Genomic DNA, 22,125 nt, shown 5'->3' with positions numbered 1-22,125 from the left:
GTAAAGCCTCTGCCTTCGGCTCGGGTCATGATCCCAGGGTCCTGGGATCGAGCCCCGCATCGGGCTCTCTGCTCGGCAGGGAGCCTGCTTCCTCCTCTCTCTCTCTCTCTGCCTGCCTCTCTGCCTACTTGTGATCTCTATCTGTCAAATAAAATAAAATAAAATCTTAAAAAAAAAATAATGAATGGGTTTGACTTCTCTTCACTCCTATCACTCGATCCAGTCCTAGCTCCTAGCCAATGGCTCTTATCTCTTATTTGAAGTTATTTCCTATCTCCCCTCACTGCCCATCAGATTTTGGTAAAACTTCATTACTCAGTAAGTATCTCCATTCCTAAACAACTTTACAACGGGTGAGAGATGAATTGTGTTACCTTTGTGTCGCTGGCCTGTGTTTTATTGACCATGTATTTCTTTAAACAGAGTTTTAAAAATTGAAGTCGGTTTCTTTTTTGACCCGTGTCTGGGTTTTTGTTGCAGAGGGGAAGGACTGTTGCTCTTCTCCACATTCGGAATTTATTTTGGTCCCAAGAAGTCCAGTGCTCCTAAGCAGCTGTTAGTTAACAGGCTGCCCCAAATGTCTGAAAAATGGGAGGGATACAAAAATGATGAGCTTATCACTCATTCATTTAGTCATTAATTCATGCAACAAATATGTATTCAGTGCCTACTCTGGGCCAGGCAGCCTTGGCCTAAGTCAGTGACCGAGACAAGATCCTTGCCAATATAGAGTTTGCTCTCTGGCATGTGTGTATTTGGGGCGTGGAAGAGAGACAAAAATAAGTAAGCAAATCATTTAGTATGTTAGAAGGTGATAAATGCCACAGGGGTGGGGAGCGGGGGTCAGGTCAAGGAAGATTGGGATTTGGGGAGAGGGGGCACACTGTCATTTTAAATATAGCAGCCTGGGTCCTGAGGGTGTGATATTTGAACTAAGCCTTCAAAGGGCAGAGAATAGCCTTACACAGTAATCTGCGTATGTATGTATGTGTGTGTGTGTTTTCATGAAAATACCACTAATGACTTTGAAATTCTTTAAACAACTGTATTGAGATATAATTGACAAACCATTAAATTCATCCTTTTACAGTGTATAATTCAGTGGGTTTTAGTATATTTACAGACTTGTGCAACCATCAGCATTATCTAATTCCAGAACATTTTCATCACCCCCAAAAGAAACCCGTTAGCAGTCACTTACCCATTCCTGCCTCCCTCCAGCCTCAGGCAACCACTAATTTACTTTCTTTCTCTGTAGATTTGCCTATTCTGGACATTGCATCTAAATGGAATCATACACCATGTGGTCCTTTGTGACTGGCTTCTTTCACTGACCAAACGTTCTCAAGGTGCATTCATATTGTAGCCCAGTACCAGTGCTTTGTTCCACTGTAGGGATATACTGTTTTTGTTGACTCGTTCATCAGTTGATGGTGACTTTGAATTTCAAATACTGTGAAGTGTCATAGGTGGGCTGTAGTAATGGACTTCCCCCTTAATGACTGGACTGTTCCATCTAGGGGGAGTTTCCTGAGCAGAAACTCTGGGTGGTCCAAATGTGGCAATGAAGATTAGTGGATTTTTTTCGAGTGTATTTTCTATTCCACATTTTGCAAACATTTTTTTTCTACTTTAAAATGTAACCTTGGTAAATTGTTTACCCAAGACAACACTCATTGAGTTTTCTTTTCGTCTTTTTTTTTTTTTTAAGATTTTATTTATTTATTTGTCAGAGAGAGAGAGAGAGAGAGCGAGCAAGCACAGGCAGACAGAATGGCAGGCAGAGGCAGAGGGAGAAGCAGGCTCCCCACAGAACAAGGAGCCCGATGCGGGACTCGATCCCAGGACGCTGGGATCATGACCTGAGCTGAAGGCAGCTGCTTAACCAACTGAGCCACCCAGGCGTCCCTCTTTTCGTCTTTTTAGTATTTTGGGTGTGGTAGCAAATAGAAGCAGATCATCCTAACCAAATTATTTGCGGATATCTGAAGAAAGCCATTTTGCTGAGAGAAGGAAAAGTCCACGGAGGAAGTGGGAATTGAATCTCAATTTTGAGGGAAGAGTTTGATTTTCATAGGACTAGAAGAGGACGGAAAAGGCACTTTCCAAAGGGGGGCGGGGACTTGAAAAGTTTATCTCCTGGGCGACTGGGGACCCCCTGGGCCCTGGAGCATGTATTTGCTACTTTAAATTTGCAGCCATCATTCTGTGCATAAAGACTGATGGTATTGGAATACTCTGGCCTTCTGCACACGGAGAGACTCAAAGTTCCGGAACCCTCTTGGGCGGGTGTTTGAGTTACAGCTTCTGGGCTGCAGAAGGATGAAGTCCATCAGAATCCCATGGTTAAAAGGCTCCCACCTCAGCCCCCCAAGTTGAGTAACTGTCTTAGCGACACTGGGGCAAGAATCAGACGCGTCTCGAGAGGCATGGCTGAGCTGCAACCGGCTGTGACCCGCGCGGGCATCTGCCATTCGATCCCAGAGGCGGGGGGTGAGGGTCGAGAGCCGGGTGCGGGCTCCCGGGAACTGTGGATTGGGGCCGCAGAGCCGGGAAGGACAAGGCCCTAACTACCGCACGGGACCAGGAGGCGTGGAGCCTCCAGAGAGAACGCAGTCGCCTGGCAGCAGGATGCTGTCCGGGTTCCCGCCGAACTCTGGCAACCGCGACGAGAAATGTCTGCCGCTGGGGGCGGAGCGCGGATGAAGGGGTGGGGCTACAGCGTGGGGGCGGAGCGAGGATGAGGGGGCGGGGTACAGATGAAGGGGGAGGGGCGGAGAGAGGCCAATGGGGCGGAGCAAGACGGTAGGCGGAGCGAGAACAATGGGGTGGAGCGCAGGCGGTCGTCGGAGGGGCGGGGCTGGGACGAGGGGGCGGAGCGAGCTCGGGGGCGTGCCCGGCCTTCGGGCCGCCCCCCGCCGCGCCCGCCCCGCCTTCCCGCTCCCCCCGGCGGCCGCGGCGGTCGAGTGCGGGGAGGGAGGGGAGAGCGGGTCACGACGTTGCCGGGGCGGGGATAACCCCTCACGTGGAGCAGATGAAAGGGCCGCGGCGCGACGGCCGGGGGAGCCGAGCCGAGCCTGCGACCCACAAAGCCGCCGCCGCCGCCGCCGCGATGGGGCTGTGAGGCGTCCGCCCGCGCTCGGTCCTCCGCCGGCCCGCGACTATGCCCGGCCGCGCCCGCCCTCCGCGCCCTCCCGCCGCAGGACCATGAGGCCGCGCTCGGGCGGGCGCCCAGGGGCCCCGGGCCGCCGCCGCCGCCGCCTCCCCGCCGCCCCCGCGGCCCCCGCGGCCGCCGCCTGCCGCCGCCGCCGCCGCTGCCGCTGCTGCTCGGGCTGCTGCTGGCGGCCGCGGGGCCCGGCGCGGCGCGGGCCAAGGAGACGGCGTTTGTGGAGGTGGTGCTGTTCGAGTCGAGCCCGAGCGGCGACTACACCACCTACACCACCGGCCTCACGGGCCGCTTCTCGCGGGCCGGGGCCACGCTCAGCGCGGAGGGCGAGATCGTGCAGGTAGCTGCCCGCCGCCCGGGCCCCGCGCCGCCGCAGCCACAAGATGGCTCCGGGGGCTGCGCCCGCCGACCCCGCCGCGGGCTGGCGGGCGGGCGGGCGGGAGGGGCGGCGAGGAGGTCGGCTGCATCCCTCCCCGGCCGGCGGGCGGGACGCGGCCTCCAGGGCGCAGCAGCGGGGGGCGAGTGCACGTGGGGACTCTGTCTCCTGTGGGTCCGGGGGGCGGGAGGGGGACCTCGGGTCCGGATACCCACGTTGGGGCGGCCCCCTTGGGCCGGTTGGGCATTTCGGTTTGCCTCAGGTGGAAGTCCTGGAACTACCTGTTGAATGCCAACTTTGGAAAGAAGAGTGATGAAGGATGGGGTGGCTTGTTTCAGGTCACAGGCTTTGCTTTCCATCCTTGCGTGTTCTTTTTGAGAGTAGTAGCCAGGTTTGTCCGCGGACTGCACATTAGGTTCTTTCCTGGAGCCTGCCGCCAGCTTCACCTGGGCGCTGACCCCCCTGCAGGGCTCTGGACATGCAGCAGCAGGCAGGGAAGCAGGGGGAGCTGGCCGAGGAGTGGGGATCGCTAGTGCCCTGGAGTGGCCGGAGAAGGCAGCCTTCGCTGCGTGCCTCAGATTACAGAGGGTGGGAGGGAGACTGCCTGCCCGCTCCTGGGCCAAGGACTTCTGCGGAGGGCCTGGAAATCGGGAGATAGGGTCGCTCACTGACAGGGCCTCCCCACCTTGCTCCCAATGAGAGAGGTCTGCATTCCAAAGGGAGCTGGCGAGGCAGAGCTTTTAAGCCGTGCCTACACTTTGGAGGAGGGACTGAGTTGAAGCCTCTGCGGTTGCTGAGCTGGGTAGATGCCTTCCCGCTTCCTTGGCTATGATTTTATCAACTTGTTAGTAGACTGCCAGCGCACTTATGGCGGTTAATATGCATGCTTCGGATGCGGGCGATTTGAAATGGTTGGCTTGATTGGAGCCTTTTTGGAGGTGATGGGATGGCTGCAGGGCTCTGAGCTTGGGGCCTTCTGTGCTTTACTCTTGGATGACTTATGAATGAAAAGAGGGGAACTGTACGGATGATTGCATGGCAGCCTCTTCCTTTCCCCTCCGGTGGTGCATACTCAGCCCTGTGTGTATAGGACAGGGAGCTGTGCAGCTTGGCTCCTTAGAGGTGTGTCCTTACAAAGATGGGGGAGGCACCCTTGCCAGGCATTAATCAGCAGCATTGCCTCACAGGGCTCTTATCCCCATCTTAAACTTCTGCAGGGTAAATACAAGGGGAAACACATATTTGAGTCCTGTGACTACATATGTTAAAGGCTTTGGACTTTTTTCCTTGCTCTTGTTATAACTATGGTCTTTAATTTATAAGCTTTAGAGAAGATGGTCTACTGAAGATTCCTACACATTTTAGTGGCGGTCTTCAAGAATAGTTTGAATCTTAAAGCCTGCTCCTTGTAGCTCCTTGTTTCTCTTTGAGGCTTTCACTGTGCCCTGATGGCTTTAGAAATGTTTGATTTACAGCTTTCTAAGAGAAAAGATGTTTTAATGTGGCACTTCACTTTTTGAAGGAGACTTTTGAAGTTTGCGATTTTTATCTGCAGTGTTTTAACTTGTACTCTTTCTCCACCGTAGTTTGTCTGGCGGGCTATCCATTATGGTTAGTGCTGGGTTTTGAGATAATCCTGGGTTCACCGTTTAATTCAAAATTAGCAGTTTAAACACACCATTTGTAGCTATTTTATCCTTGTGAGTAGAGCGGGAATGTATGAATTTGGCAGAAGGAATCTGTTCTCTTTTGAATCTTTTTGAAGTGCTTATCTAACTCTTTTGCAGTCCATTAGCTTAGTGCCCCCCCCAAATTAAGTCAACACTTGCTAAGTAAAGAAAAATGGCTTAAATGGTATTTAATAAGTAGAACTGTTAAGCAATCACTAATAGGTGTCCTTAATTCCTTTATACTGCACAGTGTGTTGGTGAGTTTATCTGAGCTGTCTGAATAGTCATTTCTTGCTGTTCTTACTCCATATCTTTAATAACTTTATTGTGGGGGCCTACTTGCTGAACCTCTCAAGTGCAGAAACGGAGCTCAGCGTGGCTCTCAGGGCCATGTGCGTACAGAGGCTGGCACGCTTTTATTAGTTCTTCGAATACTGCTCGAACTGAAGTAACTGGCGTGGTCCCTGTCAGCCCTGAAAAATGATTTTGTAAGGGAAGCTGGTGTTTCAGGACTGCTGGGAGGAAATGTAACATTTTGTATGAAAAATGACAATGTAGAAGAAACAAATTGATATTCAGCTTCAGATTAATCATGTTTTTTCGTAAGCACTTTATTGAACTTCTCAAACCTTTTATTTGCTATCTTAAAATAATCGTGCGTGTTTTGCTCTTTAATCTCTTATGATCTTCAGAGCTGAGTTCATTTTCCAATAACTAAACCTAAACAGTGACACTGAAGCATTGCTTGTGTTATTTCCAGTGGGGTTCGGTAGTGCTGTTGTTCATGGTTAAGGGGAGAAAAAGACCCTTTTGGGAGTTTCTTTACTTTAAGCGTTCTAAGATAGGAAATTGGTTTGCATGACTGTTTTTCCTCCCTCCCCATTACATACAGTGACAGAAGATACCTTATCACAGTCTGGTTTGCCCCAGATACTTCTAATTAGAGTACCTGTTGGTCATTTGCATGGATTAGGGGAAGGGAGGCCTGGTTGAGAGAGAGAGAGAGAGAGTGCGAGAGCAAGAGCGATAGTAATTCAAACCTTGGGATTAGTCACCAGGATTTTTGGTTCTCTCCTTGTGCATTTTAGGCTTAAATAACTTTTCCAAGGTCACCAGTGTGCTCTCTTAAGAAGAGAGATTTTTTTTTCTTTTTTGACATCTTCATCTGTGAAAGTAGTGGAAACAGTGTGTGGATATGAAATGCTGTTAATTATCTTATTTATTCATGCAGCACTGAAGTCCATTTGCTCCTAAATGTCAGGCATAGAGTGGGAGTGCTGGAGGAATTAATTACAGCTCTGTCATTCTGAAGTGTGGAACTTTAAAGTGCTCTTAGACATATTGATACATATTTCAGCTTTGAACCAATTTGTTGCTATTATGAGATCATTATCTGAAACTTGCAGACTTGGCTGTGAAACTCACATGGTTAGTGATGTTAAATAAAGGCCTGATTAAGCACTGGCCAGTGGTATGTGGATTGGTTAAACAAACAAAGAAAATTTGCATCGCTAGAGATGAAAGATTGGTTTAAAGTGGAAAAGCATTTTTCCCCCTTGAAGTCAAATATTTAGAAATGCTTAAAGAAATTCATTTGTAGAAGGACGCTGAATGATAGGTTTTGTGTAACTTTAAAATTGGCCTTTCTGTATCCTGGGATAAGTGTTGAATGGTCTTGAAAGCAGAGGAAAGTTGAGAACATTTAAGAACTAAGCCAGTGCCTTTAGCTGTGAGGGGTTGGTGGAAGCCGGGTGGCAGGTTAGAAGGGCTGAGGGCATCCTTAAATATCCAGTATTAACTAAGGGCATCACAGGGAATAATTTTAGGAAACTAATTCCTCTGCCTTGTTTCCCTGTCAGTGTGTTTCTGCAGTTCAGTATTTGATCAAACACTTTTCTTTTCATCTCCGTTTTAAGTTAACGGGCCTGCCTCTAAAAATTGACTTGGCCTCATAGAACAATGTGTGCTGGCAGCTGACCTGGATTTACACAGAAAGAGATTGCCGACTGTCTTGTCAGAAGGGCCTTCATAGGTTAAAACAAGCGTTTGATTTGGGAGAAAACATTAGGGCTGTGTTTTATGACCTTATGAATTCTTAGGGTCTCTTATTTTCTGCCCTGTTCTCTAAGATCCCACGGGAGCTGTTAATGCAGCGCTGAATGGAGATGCAGATGGGAGTGGGAGGTTTAAGTGTGGAATCTGCAGACCAGAGGGGAGGTGGTGATGGCCTCCATTTATGGTGTACAGGGCACTGTGCCAAGCACATGTGTTTACTCATCGCCTCCTGACTTTGAATGGAATTAGCAACTACTGTTAACCCATTTTACAGATGAGGAAACTGAGGCTGAGAAAGGCGATTTGACTTATTCCAACCTCACCCAGCTAGCAAACAATAAAACCTGGGTCAAAACCCAAGTCTGTCTGCCCCCTTTGCTCCTGTTTTTGCCAAATAAATAGAACTTGGCTGGTTAGGTTTGGGCATTAATTTGAGTCTAATTACTTTTTTTTTTTTTTTTTAAGATTTTATTTATTTGACAGAGAGAGACACAGCGAGGGAGGGAACACAAGCAGGGGGAGTGGGAGAGGGAGAAGCCGGCTTCCTGCCGAGCAGGGAGCTAGATGCTGGGCCAGATCCCAGGGCCCTGGGATCATGACCTGAGCTGAAGGCAGACGTTTAACGACTGAGCCACCCAGGCGCCCTGAGTCTAATTTCTAAGAATCGAGTATAGGGGTTCTTAACCTGAGGGTCACAGACTTCCAGAGAGGGCCTGTGAGCCCTTGGAACTATATACACAGTTATACACACAATGCACTTGTGAATGTGCTCTTCTGTTTTCCTGAGAAGATACACAGTTTTGCCTCTTGGGAGTTCTCTGATGCCCCTTCTTCCTAAGAGGAAAAAGAGAAGCACTGATCTAATACCCGTCATCAAAGAGTCCATTACTAAGAATCTGGAGTCACGTGGGGCTCCGGCTGGCGAGAGTTGTAGAGAAGTCTACAAGTTCGTGTGTCTCCATAGGGCATATTCATCTGATAAATGTTTACCAAAACCCTATTTTCAGACACTTTATTGCTGTTTTTTAGACTCCGCAGTCTCTTACAGAGACAGACATGTGTATGGATAAATGATAATCCTTCCCAAGAGGGTTTCCCTGTCGAACTGAGCCCTTAGTTCCCAAGACATCCATTGTCTATAATGAATTAACTTCTCTCCTGGGCATCCATCTGGTACTAGTTAAATGCATTATCCTTGGGTGAAGTGAGAAAATAGCCTCTCAAAGAATTTTTGCATTTAGTGCAAGAAGGTGGCGATCTGAAGGCAGCATCTGGGAGAACAGACTATAAATGTGTTCCTTTTCATCATTTCCTGGAAAATGAAATGGAGCATCTTTGGACGTCGAAATGCCTTAAAAACAACTCCTCACACTTTCTTTTGTGGACCATGGCCCCATGGTCATGGTCTGTTTGTTTTTGCTCTTCCCAGGATCCATCCCTGGGTCCCCAGTGTCTGCCACTTATCAGACACTTAAAAGTTGGTGAATGAATGATGGATTTAGAATGGACATCAGGCAGGCAAGGGGATTGGAGTAACTTCCTTTGACGTGGCAGATACATTCTTTGATGATCTTTCCTTTTTGGTTGATATTTCCAGAAAGTTGCTTCATTAGAATGGACCTCTGTCTGGTTGTGGTGGCCCCACTGGTACCATAACTGCAGGCTGTGTGAGAGCAATCTGTGTGTGTGCATGTCAAGCGGCAGGACACCTGGCATTAATAAGGGTCTGTAGATGTCCTTTGCTTGATAAACACAGAGTACTGGGAAAACTGTAACGTGGACAGCCGTTAACAGATGGACAGAAATGCACGAAGAACGGTTTACAGCCCAGCCCCAGTGTCCGTAGAAATGACAGTCAAGGCTTGGTATTCAGAACCCTCCTTAATCTGAGTCTATGCCATATGTGAAGACTTTGCTTCCTGTTGGTGTTTCCCAAGTCTGGAGAATGTGGCTTTACAGTTCATGACCAAAATGACATTTCAGTCAATCTTGATAATCAGATGAACAGATTCAGCCCTTTAATGTGTGAGATAAGGAGATCCAGAGAAGTGGAGTGCCTTGCCCAGGGCATGTGGTGAGTAGAGATGACCCTGATAACGGTTTGGGTCTCCAGACTCCCAGGCTTGGAGCCTTTCTGTCCTTTTCAGCGACACTTCAGCTGAGCGCAGAGATGCAGACATGCTTCAGAATCAGGTGTATTGTTGGGGAAAGCCAGGCCTTCTTACGCTGTACTTTGGGTTTAAATGGTTGCTTTTCTTTTGTTCTTTTTCTTCTTCTTTTAATTTTTATTTATTTGAGAGTGAGCACAGAAGCTGGGGGAGGGGAAGGGCAGAGGGAGAGGGACCCGGAGACTCTGGGAGCAGGGAGCTGGGCTGAGCAGGGAGCTTGACACGGGGCTCGATCCCAGGACCCCGGAATCAGGACCCAAGCCGAAGGCAGACGCTTAACTGACTGGGCCAGCCAGGTGCCCCTAAATGGTTGCTTTTCTCCTCTGATTTAGATTTCGTGACTTGCTCAGTCTTTCCCTCTGTCAGAGCTTTAGAAGATAGCTACTGCTATATATCTGTGCCACTCTGCTTCCCGCGTGTCAGGCTCTGGGCTCAGGGCTCTGCTCACACTTAGTGGGAGAGCTAGACAGCCTGCCCCAGGTTTTCAGATGAGGAAACTAAGCTCCGAGAGTGAAGTTACTTCCGACGTCACTGAGCACGTCTGGGGTAAGGGCTGAGATGCAGACCCGAGTCTGGGTGATTCTAAGCCATTTCTGTTTTTACAAGACTGCTTCACCTGGCGCTTGCTTGGGATGAGATGATGGGAACTGATGGTGCGATTTGGAGTTGGGAATACCCAGGAACACTGACCAAGAAGCCAGTCTGTAACTTCAACTGAGAAGATGCTCTACGCTTACAGAGATTTATTGCCTGCCTTCCTTCTCTCGTTCTAACTCTTTTTTCCCATGAAGGGCCAATCTGCCAAGTTTGGGAAGAGGGACCAGTGACTTGAAGTATACAGCTGTCACTCGATGGCTCGTCCATTGTTTTTTGGCTCTTGAGAAAGTTGGAGTGGCCATAAATGTTCTGGCCTTTAAGGGATTTCTGGGGTGAAACACATCTCCTCCCTGTGGCTGACTTTTTAGAGTGGTTCTGAAGTCCACGTCGGTTTCTCCCACGTTCTGCACCTTTCTGACTTTGCACAGACGGCGCGCTCCCTGTTTGATGTAAAAGATGGCAAGAACCTAAACATGCGTATTCTCTCTACTCATCCCGTCCTCCTCGCTGTGAAAACTCACTGCAGGTGCTGTGCTCCTTCTGTCGACAGACATCCACTGCTGCCTTCTGTCCACCAGACCCTGGGTGAGGTGAGGTGGCAGGTGAGCAGGACCCTGTCCCCACTCACAGGCAGCTGAGTGTCGGGGGCAAGCCACACAAACCACAGGTCTTCCGTGGTAGGACGCATCTACAGGAGACTGAGGGAGCAGCTGGAGTGGGGGGCAAAGTTTAGGTCTGGGCAGCCCATTCTGAAGAAACATGGATAGGAGGACATAGTATGTGGATTTGAGCCTTTTGGCCTTTTCCTAGGCGTTGTTACCTCCCTTTGAGGTTAAAGCTGATAACCTCTTTGTGGAGATATGCCTTTTTATACCTGTCAAACAGGATAGGGAAGAGGTAAAGGGTAGAGGTTCTTTGTTCCATTTGTAGCCTGAATGAGATGTTTTAAAATCCGTCTTCTAGCAGCTCTGTTGACTCATGATAGTATGAAGAGAATGAGGTCAGCTGCCCTATTGTGGTTCAAGGGAGAGCATTTTATTTTTATTACCCTTAAGATGTGTTTTAAGACTTGGTATTTTAAAAAAAAAACAACACTTGGTATTAATCCCTTTCTCTCTCCAGCAGCCAGTGTGATATGGTTGTTCCGAAACTCAATGTGTAGACTTAATTTGGAGGAAATAGACTTGGAGGATCCTACCAGTTTCATGTAAAAGTGTATGCGGGAATGGGGATTTCCGTGGTGAAGCTGCTGCATTTTAAAAATAAAAGGGGGGGGCAACCTGGGTGGCTCATTCAGTTGAACTTGCGTGGCTTTTGATTTTGGCTCTGGTCACAACCTCAGGGTTGTGAGATAAAGCCCCACCTCGGGCTTGCGCTGGGCATGGAGCCTGCTTAAGATTCTCTCTCCCTACCCCCCCCCCCCAGCCCTGCCTGCCTCTCCCCACTCTACAAATAAATAAATAAACAAACAAGTAAATAAAATAAAGGGGATGCCTGGGTGGCTCAGTCAGTTAAGTGTCTGACTCTTGATCTCAGCTCAGGTCTTGCTCTTAGGGTCATGAGTTCAAGCCCTGGTGCCTACTTAATAAATAAATAAATAAATAAATAAACTAAAAGTCACGCTCAATTGGGTGTGTGTAAGGTCCTATCCAGTGCTGTAAGAATTTGATTAAAATTTGATTTTTTTACTTGAATTCGAATCCGGTAACTTGTCAGCAGACATTTATTGAGTTTCTCCTGTGGATACAATGTAGAGAAGAACATAGCCTTTTTTCCACCCATGATATAGCATGTGCTTTTCAGATGTTTCTGAGATTTCTCCCATACAAATTTGGACAGTTGAAATTTGCCCCAGAGGAAACTGAGGCTGAGAGGCAAAGTAAGCCACAGAGGCCACAGAGCTGGAATTGAACTTGGGTCACCTAGAGCCAAAGCTCACTGACCTGCTTGCCTGAGGACTTGGTGTATTCTGGTAGATAAGGCAAAGATGTTAGAATCTATTCATTTTACATTGCTTCCAGCCAGGGCCAAAATCTTCCCTAAAAAAAAAAGAAATCTGTAACTTATAATTTTTTTAAGATTTTATTTTTAAGTAATCTCTCCACCCAGTATGAGGCTTGAACTCACAACTCCGAGATCAAGAGTCACATGCTCTACCGACTGAGCCAGCCAGGTGCCCCTGTAACTTACTTTTTAGTCATAAAAATCATACACACTTATTGCACAATACTTGGAAGATACGGAAAAGTATGAATGAAAAAAATGAGTCCCACTACCTAAAGATAGCCTCTGTTAACCTTGTGTGTTCTGGTGAAGCTTTCCTTTCATTTTCCTGCAGTCTTGGAGGTATTCTAAAAAAAACGGTGAGAGAATATTACGTGGTGCTTATAACCCTTCATTCGCCTTGAGTATTTTCCTGTGGCTAAATGCTCTGAAACCTTTTTAGTGTCTGCGTAACATACTCCTTGTTTTCCATTATTCTAAGGAGTGGCTGTTCTCCATTTCTTGATAATTTTCTTAGGGTGAAGTTCTAGAATTAGGACTGTGGGGTCAAGTGGTATAAACATTTTGAATGTTCTGCAGAGGAGTGGTTTTAGTTTAGGTTCCGCTGCCGGGTTGGCATACAAGTTTCCACCTATTCCTGCTCATAACAGGTGTAGTATCTGTTTCTAACAAAAAAATCCAGAAGGGCAACTTCATCCACATGAAAATCTGTGCATTTCTGTTAGTGAGTTGTAAAATACTGGCTTTTTTCCTCTGCCACGAGGATCTGAGTTATGACAAGTGTCTGTATCAAAGGGAAGGTCCCTGGTGTGGTCTCTGGGTCCTCCCTTGTAGGGGCATCTGAGCGTGATTCAGGAGCACCAGGCTGCACATGTGCTCTGGGCAGGGAGAAGGCGGCTGTCCTTGCAGATGGCGGTGCTCAGAGGCCTTGAGAGCGCTCTTTTGTCGGCGCACCCTGCGGCCCCAGATTGTGGCCCAGGAGGGTGCTGCTCCTGCAGCCACTGTTTCGGGCCCTGCCGCTTTCCTGTGGAGCAGGCTTTCTGCTTCTGAACAGTCTAGGTTCCCTATGAATCCGTCCTCTCACTCGGAGTGACGCTGTCCGTTTGCGGTGGGCAGAGATGCAAGTAGAGCCAAGAGCCAGGTCCACAGGCATGCATTCAGACAGCAGGACCAAGGCTGAAAATGGCTTCCTGGTATTTTCTTTGATCCCTGTTAAAAATCTAGACGTTTTACATAAAAATCCAGGGTTATGGCTCTTCTTGCAAAATGAAAAGATCGGGCAACATTGGGTCCCCTTTTCTGCACGGCAACCGCCCAGCTTGCCCGGTGGAGTAGCAGCGGTGCCCTTCAGATGGGACACGGGCCCTCCCGTTCACCGGGCTCTGTCGCATTGCTTTGGTTTCCTTCACTCACTGGGAATTACATTTACCTACGCCTGGCCCCAGTGGGCCCTGGAGTTTGCCATCCTTTCTCTGAAAGTTCTGAAGCTGAAAGCATTTTTTTTTCTTTTTAAAGATGTTATTTATTTATTTATTTGATTGTGTGTGGGGGGGTGTAGCTTGAGTATGGGGAAGGGCAGCAGGAGAAGCCGAGTCCCTGCTGAGCTGGGAGCAGATGTGGGGCTTGATCCTAGGACCCAGCGATCATGACCTGAGCTGAAGGCAGATGTTCAACCGACTGAACCACCCAGGCGTCCTAAAGCTGAAAGCGTCTGTGTGGTGCTCTGAGTCTCCTTTCTTTCCCTCCTCAACCAGGCATGGTGTCTGATGCCCGTTTGGGGCAGTATGATGATGCCTCACGGGATCCCGTGAGCCTCTAGTTACATTGCTGGGGAAGGCTCAGTGGCCCTGTGTGACCAGAGTGCTCTTTTTGCCTTGGGACAGGGGCTTTCATTTTTTTCTTGTTCTTCTCGAAGGCTGATGTTGTTTGACCTGTGTCTCCATGAAGATCTTTGTTCCTCTTCTCTCTCTTTTTTTTTTTTAAAGATTTTATTTATTTACCTGACAGAGACCACAAGCAGGCAGAGAGACAGGCAGAGAGAGAGAGAGGGGGAAGCAGGCTCCCCGCCAAGCAGAAAGCCCGATGTGGGGCTCGATCCCAGGACCCTGGGATCATGACCCGAGCCGAAGGCAGAGGCTTTAACCCGCTGAGCCACCCAGGCGCCCCTCCTCTTCTCTTTTTGCTCCTTGGTTTCTTTTGATCTCTAGAGTTCCTGTTTGAGCTGGAAATGCTGTGGCTCAGCTGTCCTTTTACAGTGAGGGGACTGCGGGGCTTCCAGCCTTTGGTCACAAGAGAAGCTATGATTAGAAGTGTGGTCTTGGGGCTCCCCAGTGCTGGTCTTTCTTGGATAGCGTCCTACTCCGCTGGTTGAGTTCCAGAAAATCTTCCAGGTGCCTGGTGGGTTAGGGTCTGCAGTGTACTTTGACCTGTATTATTATCTTATTTCTTCTCTCAGCTGGGAGTGGCCTTCCCTGGATTCTGCCCCAGAAGGCCAACTGCCCTTCAGGTTGTCCCCATTGCCAAGGTTTGTCCCATACTTGGACATAGACTTCTTTCCTTTGTACCTAATTGTACACTTTTACTTAAGTGCCTATGACACATGTGTTCAGTGCTTTTATGCAATTTTAAGAAATGACACGAGGTACCCAGAGATTTTTCATCTTTTCAGAAAGTGCCTCAGTGTTGGAGTCGGTGGTAAGTAAGACAGCCAATGGCATGTAAAAAATGTTGCAATCTTGACTTGTAAAGTTTTTTCAAAATCATAATCAAGGTAGCCTGTGGCCAGGTCAAAGGGAAATGGTGTGCTCCAGACGATGCTTGATTTCCTCTTTCCTTGCTGACCTTCCCTCTTCATGCCTCACATTCTCACTCTTCAAGTCAGTTCTTCCTCTCTCCACCAGATTCATTTTTCGATTGGTAACCTTGGATCTCATCACAGCCTTGATCCAAATCTTTCAGTTCCGTCCCACTGTTGACTACCTAGCTGAGCGTGCAGGTGACCTGGGCCTGAAGTCTCCCTCTCATTGTTGCCTCTGGGCTGCAGACCTGGGTCCTTTGCGTTCCACCTTTGTTCCCTGAGTGGGTGCTGGGTTTTCCTTTGTGCCTCTCATCCCGAGAGCCCCTCTACTATAATACATTTTTACGCCCCCACATTCCTGACCCCGCCTTTCCCTCTCCCAGGTCTCTCACCTGCACTGGGGTCACATGTCCAGGCCTTCCTATCACACGTTTCCTGTTCCACCAGTCTGTTCCTTTGAACCAAAATGCTCTGTCCTTCACTTGGCAGTAGGTCTTAAATTCCTCATCGTAGTTATTCTCTTGTTCATGTTTTCTTTTCCCCATGAGATCACAGCTCCCAGTAGCTAGGGATTATGTCTTACTCATCCCTTGCAGTACGACTCAAATATTTGCCGAATTGAAATCCTTCTTCTAGATCATACTTCTTAGTGATGGGGATATCAGTGTGGCCAGAAAAAGACTGGGCTTGTTTGAGGGAGAATTTTCTATGGTTGTAGAAACAATTCACAAGCCACTTGCAGACATGGGTGTGTCCTAGGGCTATTCCAAATAGTTGGGATGGACCAGACTGGCACAGTAATTTCACCTTGCCCTTGCTCTCTGGGTCCGGAAAAGAAGGTGTGGCCCTGGGGATTATGCCATCTTTCATTCCTTCCAGCCTGGTGTGTGACTGCCTGGGTATGGTGTCCAAAGCATGCTGGAGAAGAGACTGTCTCAGCCTGATGGCAGACTTCGAGGGAGTGTGTTTTATTTAAGTTTGGTTAATATCTTGGTGACACTTAGAAAACGGGTACTTTTGAGGAACAGCAAAACTTACATGTAGCTCCAGTATGTCCCGTTGGAAGCAGTGGTACATGGGTCTTTACTTAAATTTGTACCGTATCGTTAAACCTCATTTCTGCCCGCCTTGGGAAGCTCTGGCATGGGCCTTAATCCTGTGTTTTAAGCACTGGGTGGGAAGCAGAGTTTTCAAGGACTACAGTAGTATTTCTAAAGAGGCCAGCAGGCTTCGTGTGGAAGAAATTCCAATTTTAATTTCACGAACATTTGATTTGCTGCTCTTTATGGGGCCCACTATGAACATCTGGAAATTATTCAGTTATTGCTTGGTTATGGACATGTTGGCATGTTGAGATTATTTTTTGGTTATCATTGCTGTTTTTGTGGGATAGTGGCTATCATCTGGGCCCTGGGACCTTCTGGAAGATTCTGGGGTCTATCTATGACATGTTATAGTTCACTTATACGAGAGGATTTCCTTCCATGCCTCTTCAGGGCATATCCAGGGCATGTTCCAGTGTCCATCAGTAAATGCCATCCAGGGAATTAAACAGCTGATGTGTAGTTGTGGACTTTGGGTGTTACTAGGTTTACATCTCTGGGACACACATACACTCGCCTGTGGCATTAAATGTGCCGTGTGGGTGATTTCAGGTTCCAGTGGCAGTGGGAATTTTTGCATTTCCTGACTCTTGTGTTTAAATCTGCCGTCTCAACATTGCATCACCATAGGTTTTCCCATTTAATGAATATTTATGTTGAGCCGAGTTCTATACGAATGCTCTGGTTTCTGCCTTGATTATAGCTTGCCGTGTACTGTGGCCAGGAGTGCCCTACAGACAACAGAGTTGGCACACGCCTCAGCATGCCAAGCCCTGGCGGATGTGGTTAGGGACCACGGTGACTGGTGCTTGGGTTGCCATGCCAACCTTGTTTTTGGACGGGGGAGGCTCTAAAACGGCAGTGGGATGGGGGCAGAATGGTTTTGAATGCTCTAAGGAAAAGGATTCCCCATAGGTGCCCCTGCAGGAAGATGTCGTAGAAAACTCTAGAATTCTTACTACATGCTTAAAGAACGTTAATGAATTTTCTTAATTTACTTTTGCCAGGCTGTTTGTATCTTCCTCTTGCGAACTTGTGGATGTTATATGACATATATGCGTATGTATGTATATATGTATCATATTTATAAATCTCATTGGCACATGTGTTCCCTACTTGCTGCAGGGTGAATAGGGAATCTCCTATCTCCCAATACTACCGGTCTCCTCCTCTCATGCCCTACCAATATCCCCTGCCCTCTCTGATAGCTCTAACCTAGTGATAGCTGATTAGAGGAGGGGGAGGAAAAGAAGAATGAGGCAGGGAGGGTGGTTGGGGGACTGTCCCTTTCCCAGCTCTTTATCTTCATTCCTCTCTTTTCCCCATCCCAAGAAGGCCTATCCTCTCCCCTACTTATTCTCCTTATTCAGTAAAGACCCTGCTTGTGGGTGCCGTCACCCAGGGGTGGGACCTTCAGATGCCTAGCTCTCAAGTCTTGGCAGGCGGAGTTGGGGACAGGAGGAGGAGGAGGGTTGTGTCCCGGGCACCCCACACTAGAACGCTGTTTGCCCCTTTGCAGATGGTGCCCTGCGTGACTAATTCTGCGGTGCTTGGTCTTACACAGTGACATGGTCAGGAAGGGTCTAGTAAGCCAGATGGGGGCCCAGACTGGCAGAGCAGGGGGGGACTGGCGGGCACCATCAGCTGTCCTAGCATTTCCTGACAGGAGGAGGGCTGAGCTACCAGAGGCTGGGACCTTCACAGTCTCAACAGCTCAAGCAGTCTTATGTTGGCCTTGCCTTCAAGGCTCAAAACAGAAAAACAACCCTCCTACCCCCACCCCTTTGAAAGGAAACTTACCATTTTGGAAGGGGAGGCTGATCGCACATTGCTTGCTGACTTGGGGTCAGCTGTGTGACTTCCATTAGATTGGATCCTCCTTCAGGGCAGGTCCGGTGTATCTATCATCTGACATTTCCCCCTGACTCCAGCCTGAAGGGTCTTATTGTGTGAACTAGGAAGAACTTTACTTCCTCAAGATACCTGATTTCTGTTTGCCCTAAATTGGTCCTAACGTGGGTCCAGCATGACCATGGCTGTGAAGGCACCCCCTAGAATTCAGTACACGAGGCCGTCTTGTGGGAGCTGATGTGGCACCTTTGTATAAGTCCTTCCTTCTTTCTTCCTTGTTTCCTTCTCAGTAATTCTTATATGCTGCTTCTGATTTCTGTCATTTGTTCCTACAAAACGAGGGAACCATGTTTGTTAGAGCTGTGTGCAACATTAGGAAACAAGATACCAAAGGGACATAAGGAGTTTAGTATGCAGATTCTTTTTTTTTTTTTAAGATTTTATTTATTTATTTGACAGAGGGAGAGATCACAAGTAGGCAGAGCAGCAGGCAGAGAGAGAGGGGGAAGCAGGCTCCCCGCTGAGCAGAGAGCCCGATGCGGGGCTTGATCCTAGGACCCTGAGATCATGACCCGGGCTGAAGGCAGAGGCATAACCCGCTGAGCCACTCAGGTGCCCCTAGTATGCAGATTCTTGACCTCTGCTCTGGCTGCTTTTCTGCTCTGTATTAGTTCTTAAGAGATGAGCTGACCCAAGTGGGGTCCCTAAACCTTGGGTGCCTTAGTAATTACATGGGTAGGCTTTTTGTGGAGCAGAAATGACACCACCATTTTACGGGCGAAGACACACATGTATTCCAAGAGTTAATTTTTGAACTCTAACCTGCTTTGGGTATAAGTTCCCCTTAGTTCTGTGTTACAGGGACGTCCTTGGGCCAGCTGCATTTGGGAGGATTGGAGAGGACACTTCTGTGTCATTGACCATTGATGGGGGTGTTAGGAGCAGCTGTTTTCAGCTTTGCTACCTAGGGTTCACCAGGTTCCTTAAAGCAAGTTACAGATTTTGCAGAAGGAGTTGCCCTGGATTTCCTTTGCTGGTAGGAGAGACTGCCTTAGGTTTGAACCCAGTCACCTGCTTTGCCTCTCTGGGTCTCAGTTTCTTCATCTGTCAAATGGAGGGAAATATTTCCTCGAGTTGTGAGTATTAAATGAGCTACTCGCAGCATGTAGTTTTAGTGGTGGTGAGGCTGCTGACGGAGAAGATGCTAAACATTGTTTCAGGACATTCCTTGTGCCTAACCTGCTGTAGTTCCCAAGTAGTTGAACATTTTTATTCTAAAGTGGTAGTTTAGCAAGGTTAAAGAATCTAGAGGTACTACTTCATTGAGAAGAAGTCATAGCACGGCTATCTTTTCTAACGTGCTCTGTGTCTCACCACTTCGACGGTAGCTCTGCTCCCTAGGTGGGGGGCCCATGGGCTCCCCAGAGTGGCATAGGTCAGTACTGTGCAAGAGGCTCAGGAAGCTCGTTCCTCCCTGGTCCCCACTTCCCGGTTTCACCTCTGTTCCCTGGGAGGTGCACTTTGCTGCAGCTTCATCTGCTAACCCCTGCACCCTACACCTAGATCATTGTCCTGACCCTGAGCTCTGTCGGTTTGGGGCCTGTGGGTGCACACGCGTATGTGGGAGCTGCAAGGCCAGTGTACAGGAGGCTGGGTTTCTAGGCCAGCCTGCCTATTGTTCCCAGGCCACATGGCCTGCATACGGGCACGACTGCTCCGAAGGAACGCTGGGTGGTTGATTGCCCCTCTGGATCTGGCCAGGGCACATGGAATGTTGTGATACGCTAAGGCTGTGCTCTGGGGGCCTAATTATGTGGGGCCTGTGGCAAGCACAAGTGACTTTAGCACTTGGTTTGATCCAGTGTGCAATTTTGCCAAAGAAAATACTTGATTAATCTTAACCCTCAAATTAGACACATTGACTTTTTCTAAAAATGGGAATGATAGGAGTGCATTGTGGGGTTTTATGTGTGTATGTGTTTTAAACTGCCCCCCCCCGCCCCCCACCAAGACTGGGCTGTGCATTCCTCTCCTTGAATGGAGAAGGTAGTTTCCATCTCTGTCTACCCCCTTCTCTCACATTCCTGAGACTGGGTGCTGGAAAGATGCCCCTTCTCCTCTTGTGCAGGTGAGCTTTTCTCCTTGCTGTCTCTGAGGTTCCACATTTTTCTAGGTCAAGACCCAAGAATCTTGCTCCTGAAAGGATCTGCTGTCCTGATGGAACTTTCCTAACTGAGGACTCTTCCTGGTTTCCTGAGGCTTCTGATCCAGCGTGGGTGCAGGGAAATCTCTGGGTGACTTCCTGGAGTGACCTTGAGCATGTCTCAGGAGGCTCAGCCGTAAAGTCTGGTGTGGCACGCGAGCGAAGGAGCATAGCCCATAGATGAAGGGCTTCCCGCTCAACACTCTGAGAGTGTCGTGGCTAAAGGGCACACTCATAGGGTAGGATGAATCGGATGATATTAGAAAGTGAGCCTGCTCTTATCTAGTCCAAGTAGAAAAGAAAAATGCCTCTAAATAAGCAAGCAACCTAACCTCATCTCAGAAAACAATTCGGGGGTAGCCTTCTCTTTTCTCTCCACTCAGCCTCTGCCAGCGATCTGAGGGGACCTGGTGGGACTTACCGGCTTTGAAGTCCTAAGGTGCTATTTTAATACTTTTCTTTCACGTTGCAGGTTTTGAGGCCGATTTAACTAGATTCTGGAGGGAGCTTACTTTACACCGTTCTTAAGAGCCCGGACAATCTTGAAAGAGTTAAACCCTAATTAGTTCATTCCTCAGGTATTTAATGCCCTTATTAAAACTCAACTGCTCGCTCACTTTTTTCTTTAGTGAATCAGATTTCTTGAGGAGCTGAGCCCTCACTCCTCAGATCACAGGCTCACATGTTGAAGCTGGCAGTGCTAGAGGCTAGTTCCTATCTGTGTGACAGCATTTTTAATTTAACAGGACCGCCTTTGATGTTCCCAAATATTTATAGGCAGCTTTAGATCATTTCAGTGTGTGCTTTCTTTTTCTTTTCTTCTCTCTCTCTCTCTCTTTTTTTTAAAACTGGAGCAAAAGTTCTTCCTCATGCAACAGCCTTCCTTTTATCCTGTTGGTTTATTTTTGTTTCCTTTGCAGCTTTGGCGAAAGTTCTCTGGCTGCATTCACACAAGGCTGACCCTTCCTTTAGCTTCTTTGGTAAAGGCCACCTCTCTGTGTCATCCTGCCTGCTTGAGATTGCTTAAGGCACTTCTGTTCGCCCCTTGACTTTCTAGAGGCTGAGATTTTTCAGATTTGGCTCAGGAATCTGCTCTCTGGCTGACCCAGGAGCTTTCAGATCAGTGTGGAGACCCGGGCAATGTGTGTGGAGGTGTCTCTTAACGGATGACCAGGATGCGATGTCCTACCCTACCCGTGCATGTTGACCGGGCCTCCACAAGTTATAATTTATAATGGAACTTCAGCAGATTCTGTCGTCACTGGGCAGGGACCATAGCGAGGCAGAACTCTCTCCTGCTCTTTGCAGGCTTGCTCCATTTGGCTCTGCGCGACCTGTGGGCTGAAAGTAATAGTGAATTCTAGCCTTCAGTCTTGGGGATGGGAAAAACAGAGTCGCGAAGCAGGTCTGTCAGACCATTAAGAAAAAGGAAAAGAAAACTTTGTACCAATCAAAACAAATTACAGAACAGAGGACGGTGGATTCTCCGGCCTTGGCTCTGGGTAAACATTCTGCTTGTGAAACAATCCAAGTTATTGAACTCTCGGCTGCTGTTACTTACCTGGGCCTGTCCGACAGAAGCCTGGAACTTTCCATGGCTGCTGCCATCGTTGCTGGCTCTGCCTCCTACTACACAGGAGCCTTTTAGGGCTGAAGGTCACGTAGGTGGTTGGTGGAACATTTGAACGAACGAATGCGTTGTTAGACGCTGCCCTTGGGGCCTGGCGCTGTGTGTCTCACTAGATCCTTGGGAGGATTCTGAGTTTCACCCCTCTTCTTTGAAATAAGGACGCCAAGAAGCAGAGAGGTTTTAGCACTGCTAGCGAATGGAGGGCTGGCCCGGAGCTCAGGAGTGTGTTTATAACCTCACCATAAGGCATTTGAAACTGGCAGATCCAATGGTGTCCTGCGAACACCCCTTACAGCTAAGAAAACCTCTCGAGGCTGAAATCTACAGTGTGTTGCGTTTTGGGAGTTCAGAGCTGACCTGGCTGTTGCCAAGCAAGGGACACAGAGGTCGAGAGCCCTGGAGCCAGACAGGCCTTCTGCCTTTGATCCTGGCCAGGTCACCCAACCTCCCCGAACCTGGTTCCTCATCTCTAACATGGGACACTAGCGTACCTCTCCCTCCAAAG

At 48.4% G+C, this 22,125-nt stretch overlaps 1 protein-coding gene across 1 annotated transcript in view; it reads left to right on the top strand.

The window, feature by feature from the left end:
- Window positions 1-3,207: 3,207 nt before the first annotated feature.
- LOC111160073 (zinc and ring finger 3) overlaps window positions 3,208-22,125 on the top strand; it is a 153,231-nt gene continuing 134,313 nt past the window's right edge. The window contains 2 exon segments of the mRNA XM_022522883.1: window positions 3,208-3,262; window positions 3,265-3,506. Coding sequence (XP_022378591.1) covers window positions 3,208-3,262; window positions 3,265-3,506 — 297 coding nt within the window.

This window comes from Enhydra lutris, unplaced genomic scaffold, assembly GCF_002288905.1.
Source record: "Enhydra lutris kenyoni isolate GAN:26980312 unplaced genomic scaffold, ASM228890v2 scaffoldscaffold73, whole genome shotgun sequence".
Classification (NCBI taxonomy): domain Eukaryota; kingdom Metazoa; phylum Chordata; class Mammalia; order Carnivora; family Mustelidae; genus Enhydra; species Enhydra lutris.
Note: the sequence above shows the minus strand (reverse complement) of the source record. Positions and strands in the feature narration are given on the sequence as shown.